This window comes from Dipteris shenzhenensis, chromosome 15 (genome assembly GCF_047967505.1).
Source record: "Dipteris shenzhenensis isolate YYH24624 ecotype China chromosome 15, Dip_SZ_1.0, whole genome shotgun sequence".
In the NCBI taxonomy this organism is placed as follows: domain Eukaryota; kingdom Viridiplantae; phylum Streptophyta; class Polypodiopsida; order Gleicheniales; family Dipteridaceae; genus Dipteris; species Dipteris shenzhenensis.
In genome coordinates this window covers 22,515,340-22,521,617 of record NC_141610.1, presented here as the reverse complement: position 1 = coordinate 22,521,617, position 6,278 = coordinate 22,515,340, and the positions used below count along the sequence as shown (strand labels likewise).

At 44.4% G+C, this 6,278-nt stretch overlaps 1 protein-coding gene across 2 annotated transcripts; it reads right to left on the bottom strand.

Moving 5' to 3' along the window:
• Positions 1-1,573: 1,573 nt before the first annotated feature.
• Positions 1,574-4,582, bottom strand: LOC147893544 (uncharacterized). 2 transcript variants are annotated; one of them, XM_087385571.1, is made up of 3 exons: positions 4,128-4,582; positions 2,760-4,005; positions 1,574-2,036 (listed from the first exon to the last, which is right to left on the bottom strand). In XM_087385571.1, exons 1-3 carry the CDS (start codon positions 4,347-4,349, stop codon positions 2,017-2,019), a joined length of 1,488 nt encoding a protein of 495 aa, XP_087241697.1. In that variant the 5' UTR covers positions 4,350-4,582; the 3' UTR covers positions 1,574-2,016. The 2 variants fall into 2 exon arrangements, with proteins under 2 accessions (XP_087241697.1, XP_087241698.1); XM_087385572.1 differs by lacking the exon at positions 1,574-2,036 and having other exon boundaries at positions 2,283-4,005.
• Positions 4,583-6,278: the final 1,696 nt, after the last annotated feature.

The following is a 6,278-nucleotide window of genomic DNA, read 5'->3' as shown; positions in this document are numbered from 1 at the left end:
TCTTCAGTGGACCTATCCTCACCATGAGACCTACGATGCAAGCCCACCTAGGGGTAGATAAATCTTCCACTTTACCAAAAATTCTCATATTTTTGATTCATAAGTGATACATCCTTAATTTCTATTAAGGCTAAATGGTATGTCTATAATTTTTATTTGATTTTTTTAGTGATACTTCCATAATTTCCATAATGTCTTCGACTACAAATGCACAAGTGCAAACACACGTTGAGAATCTTGACACTTTCAAAAGCCACACATGAAAAGCGCTGAGTAATTTGAATTATGGGGCTACATCCAAATTTGTACAAACTTGTTCAAAATCCTCTTCATTAACATTGTCTACAATATTCCGATTTAAGCTACTTATTTTCTTTATTCCGTTTGATGTTGTAATGAACTCCATGCCCCCTAGATGTATATATTTCCCATATGCCTTAAGAGGTTTTTAATTTTAATAGTTCCCTTCTGTTAGAGATTTCAATGTTACTAATTGGATCAATGTTACTAATTGGATCATACCATGTTGCAACAAGGCGAAACAATGTTGACAATAATCTCTAATGCAGTCATTTCGGAATGTATTGATTTTAATAGTTTCTTCTTTTTGTTAGAGATTTCAACGTTACTAATTGGATTATACCATGTTGCAACAAGGAAAAACAATGTTGACAATAATCTCTAAATGCAGTCATCCCCTCAATGCAAGTACTAGGTCAATAATGAACCCTTCTCTATAAAAAAAACACCCTAAGCATGTCTTCATCTTTCTATCTACACTTCAACTTCAGGATGATAACACCACTCAAACTCTAATTTAGGATGCAAAATTGTTTATCTGAGTTGGGAATAAGAAAATATACATTGCCAATATTTATTAGAAAAGCATAGAATATTGTGTTTATGGCTTTCTGTATTTCACTAAAATTAATCTTCATGCATATTCAGTGACAGACTTTTACATAGATGCAGAGCTCCAACAAAGTCCAATCCAGTTGCTGCAAGGACCCCTCCTTTTCATACAGTCATTACAATTAACTCTCAAATTAAAAGCTTTTGAAGCACTTTAAAACATCAAATGGTGAAACCGTGGGTCTACAATGCAGAGAGAGAGAGAGAGAGAGTCACAAGGTTACCAATGAAGCGCTTTAAAATAGTGCCGTCAGCCAAGAAAGCAAACTAATCCAGATGCACCAGATGCACAGAGAGAGAGAGAGAGAGAGAGAGAGAGAGAGAGAGAGAGAGAGGGAGCTCTGATGTGAATTAAATATATGCGCACAGAGCCTAGAAGCTATGAAGTTAGAGACACCTATGGAGTAAAAGCCCAGCTTCAAGGTCAATCATAGAATAAAAAAGGATTTGAATCGAAATCAAAGCTCTAAATCCTTCCAAATTTTTATTGGTAATGAAGTGAATTTCCAGGCTTTTGAATGAAAGCTTGCACTTAATGAGGTTAGACAACTCCAAGAACAGTGTCAGTTGGTTCAAAACAAATGTACGTATCACAGCTTATTATAACACAAACAAATAAGAAAATCTGCAGCCGTGTGAACATCCCATGTTTAATACAAGCCTTAACATGAGCCTATGATCTATCTCAAAACCAAAAATTCAACACTAAAAGGGAACTCAAAGCCTATTAAATAGCTATTTTCGCAAAAGATAAGAAGCCCCACCTGTGCTCTTCAAATTGAATAGTGTACAGTTCCCCATTCTTAGGAGACCCAGACGATTTTCTCAACACTCAGGTATACTATGAAACCACCTCTTGGTCAAAGTAACACCGTGACTTCAGCCCTAGACTAAGCTATGAGTTTAACTACTTGCAAAATTCGTTTATGTCTACTAACTTGTATTGGGACACCTAATAATGATCTAAATTCCTTAAAGAACTACAGTGCAGAGTAGTTCCACAATGTTCACCTGGGGGCCCAATCACCCAGTTACCAGTAAATAGTTCCAAATCTCAGCCCTGAGGAGCGCTCCAGACTTCAGACCATCAGCTTGAATCTTCTCTCATGACTGGGCAGCAACCCCTGTACAGAGGGCACATTCAGCCAGAAAAGGCATAAGAAAAGGAAAGCTTCTTCTTATCCCTACAGAGCTTGTCCTGAATCCTGGAAGGCTAGAAATACGAAGATAAATGCAGCTTTCTCTATCTACACTATGGTTAATTTGCCATGCTACCTACTTCCTCTCTACACTGTTAACCACATAGCGTTACAAGAAGGGGCCAGACACTTTACATGAAATTGAAACTGCGTCCACAAATTCAACCATGATGATCAGAAAACACTCCTTGTTCTAGAAAAAAGAAAAGAAAATATATTGCTAGTTCCTACTATCCAGACATTCCATTATTGTTTCAAAATAGCAGAGACAGTTTCAACCTTGCCCTACAATTGACTGCAGTACGAAATGGTATAAGAAGAAAATGAGTGAGTCTACAAACAAAATACTAAGAATACGTATGCATGGAGGCAAGACCGTTTAAGAAATCAGATAGACTATGTAACCGCCCCTAGACTGGTCCTATAACCTCTACTATAATCACACAAATAACTGAACTGGCAGACTTCCCGACTCCCCTTAGATCTGCTCAGCAGAGTAATCAGCCCCTTCAAGGAAATGTTTGGGATAAGACATTCCTGACGACAGACCCTTAAAGATCACAGATCCAGAAGAGTTGACCGAGTTTTAAACACTCAAGAAAATTAAACATGCTCAGCCTAAAATGAAAAATCAGGCAGCACGTTCACCAGCAGCAGGGTATGGCCTAAACCGAGTATCAGGACCACGTTGAGCCTGCCGACCTGCCACACCATAACCTGTAGCATCAGTGGCACCTCCAGCACCCATTCCACCTGCAACACCCATTCCGGTACCACTAGTAGCCATTCCATAGCCCCCACCAGCTCCTGCTCCAGAGGCCGTAACCGGTGAGCTATGAGATTCACCTGATCTCCAATTTGAGTCTCCATAGGGTTGAGCTGCGGAGTAAGTATCAGCATAACCAACTGGTCCTCCTGCAGCACCTCGAGCTGGGTAGCCCCCTGCGTTTGAACTGTAACCAGCAGCATCGGTAGCCCCATATCCATATCCACCACTTCCATATCCAGCAGCGCCACCACTTGCCTGACCACCGGCAGCGCCTGAAGCCCAACCTGCAGTTCCATAGCCACTCATAGCACCAGCTCCACCATAAGCAGCTGGACTCCCTCCACCAGCGAATCCTGTACCAGCGTTGCCCCAAGGGCTCCTTGGACCACCAGGGGCAGATACGTACGCTGCTGTTGGAGCCCCTGCAGTGCCATATCCAGCTCCACCTGCGTATCCCGTTGGGGTGGGGGCGCTTCCGTATCCACCACCATAGCCCCCGGCAGCTGGGTATCCAGCTCCCCCACCATAGCCACTCGCTGCATATCCTCCATTCATCGCTACTCCGTAACCACCGCTGGCTCCATATCCAGGGGTGCCATAAGCAGCCGGACCGTACGATGGATAACCCCCTCTGCCAGCAGGGGCCGGTGCATAGCGGTTACCTCCATATGCATTACCTGGACTTGAATTGTATCCCTGCCCATAGCCAGAGTTGTAAGGTGCACCACGGCCAGCCCCAGCGCCTGGACCAAATCCCCCCGCACCGCTGCGTCCACCAGAACCGGCAGAAAGCTCCTTGGGAATTGCCTTTTTCACCTCAACCATCTTGTCGTGAAGCTCGTGAAAAGTCTTTTGGACAACTTTCTCAACTGCATCCTCAGAGTCGAAGGTGATGAATCCAAATCCTCGCGGCCGTTGCGTATTGTGATCATACATAACAACGACATCGGTGATATTGCCGAATTGAGCGAAGTAATTCCTGAAATCGTTCTCTGTTACGGTCGAGGCTAATCCACCGACAAAAATTTTCTTAGTCCTACTTAGACCTCCCGACACGGGACCAGCGCTGTTGCTCCTAGCAAAATTCTGTTGCTCCTCCCTCGGGACAGCTTTCTTGCATTCCACCTAAATAGATTAAAGACACAGCTAAACTAGTTACAAGCGAAACAGAACCCGGCCCGGATGCGACCCGACAGGCGAAACACTCCCAACAGCAGGCAAGCCAAGCCAAGCCAAGAGGGACTCACCATGCGGCCATCGATGGAGTGCTTCTCAAGAAGGACGCGATCGGCGACGGAAGGGTCAGCGAAGGCGACGAAACCGAAGCCACGGGCGCGGCCCGTGGCACGGTCCTTCATGATAACGCTTTCAACGACGTCGCCATAGTTCTTGAAGTAATCCTTGAGCTTCTCCTCGGTGGTTTCCCAGGAGATACCGCCTACGAAGATCTTGCCCTGGTCTGAATCCATGGAAGAGCAAGCAACAGAAGCAAAAAACAACACCACCAACAGCAGCAGCAGCAACTACAGAGAGGGGAAGATGAAGAAGAAGAAGATGAAGAACTCTACCCAAAACCCTAAATTTTCAGCAACACAGAATGGGGGGTACAAAAAGTACCTACTACAAAACCCTAAAGAGAACCTCCCTTTATCTCCCCCCCTCCTTATCAAAGCCGTTGGAAGGTTCTTTTAAAACAACTGAATACCACTAACCACACCGCCCCCCCTCCCAAAAACACCACTTTTTACACTCACGGATTTTTCACACCCATCGCCCCCCTCCCCTCCCACCCATTGCAAAGAACGCGTGTGGTATCCTAGTCACAGGTTTTAAAAGCTGGGCGGGCTTCGTCCCCCGCCCAAGCAGGCACTGCCCACTACCACCCAGTCAATTGCCGCCCCAGGATTCGAGCTCATGCCCAGCTGTCAAAGGTCTGAGACACTTACCGGCTGGCCCAAATGTATTTGATGTAAGGGTGTTGCACATTTAATATTTATTTCAGATGTGAAAGCCCTCCAGGTGTACATGGGTTCTGACAATGGTGGTAGGGCGGACAAGCAATTTGGGGGTCCCACATGTCCACAGACGGGTGTGAAACCCCCTTAACCAACCCCCCGGCACGATTGCTAAAACCTAGCCAAGAACTATTATATTTAGAAAAAGACCTTGAAATTTTGGGAGAGAAGATTTTGTAATGTGTAATTTCATTACATTTTAGTGAATAAACTTGCAAAATCTTGCGAAAAACTTGTAAATTTTGAAGTTGAAGGTTTTTTTATTGGTACTCGAAGATGTTTTTGGGCTGGCCCTCCTCCTGCTCCCACCATTTAAGACAAGGCTAACATGTCTTTATGCATGCTCGACTACGGTGACATGGTGCTTTGCGCCAATGCTGGAAAAAAAACACCCTTTACTGTATTTTGCACCAACTAAATTTGAGAAACTGGCTCAGGTTTCAAGAATATCGAATAACAAGCAAATGTGTATGTTTTGGGATGCGAAATACCAACTTACTTCGGGGGTGTCTCTAACTTTGATGATTGGTTGGCAACAATGTTTTTTGCAAGCACTACTTTGCGAACACAATATGTGCCACAATCACCGACATGGCATTTTGCATGCACAATATGTGCTCTCCACATCAACATGGCACCCATTGCTCTCATCGTACTGCCTGTTGTCTCACCTCTGTCCATGCCATGTGCAACCCATTGATTCATCGGTTCTCACTAATCAACTGGCAATCTCGGCTTGAAAATGGCTTGCAGCTCCAACACTCACCATTTCCTAATAGGAATTGCCTCCCCGTGGCATTTCCCTTCTCCATTATGCCTACCCACCCTCCACTTGCGCCACATTCTCGTAACCACCACATCATCTTTTTTTGAATTTAGTGTCACACATCTTCCTTCCGGAGCACCAACAACATTCATGCTTCGGAAAATCACATCATCACCATGATGCCTCCCAGTTGTTTGCTTATCACCTTTCATGGCTCTTAGCTACCTTTCTCTAGTTCATGAAAGACACAAGCAAGTCAACTCCACTAAGAAATCATCAACATACCAGTAATATGGCTTGAATTCCAAAATCCCTAACCGCATAATGTTGATTCGATGATGTAGCAAGCAACATTCAAGATTTGCTAGCATTTTCGTGTTAAGTTTCTAGGTCTTTTAGACGTGACTGAGATGGCACCCTTCCTGCAAGTTTTCACGACTTCAACCATTGTTTCAGCGTGACTCCTCTTCACACTCAAACGTTGTACTACTAGGGCATGGGCATCCTCCTCATCAGCCAACCATTTTTCACACTTCATTCCTACGACATTTATTTAGGTGCCTCGTCCAGATGCACATTCATTCCATAGTGCCCAAAGCCTCTAGGCCTTCCTTGTG

Excerpts from the sequence above, each read along its gene's own strand:
- LOC147893544 (XM_087385571.1), bottom strand. The coding sequence starts at position 4,349 with ATGGATTCAGACCAGGGCAAGATCTTCGTAGGCGGTATCTCCTGGGAA. Across the intron at positions 4,006-4,127 it reads ACTCCATCGATGGCCGCATG|GTGGAATGCAAGAAAGCTGT; the intron begins GTGAGTCCCTCT and ends TAATCTATTTAG. Across the intron at positions 2,037-2,759 it reads TAGGCCATACCCTGCTGCTG|GGGTTGCTGCCCAGTCATGA; the intron begins GTGAACGTGCTG and ends CCCTCTGTACAG.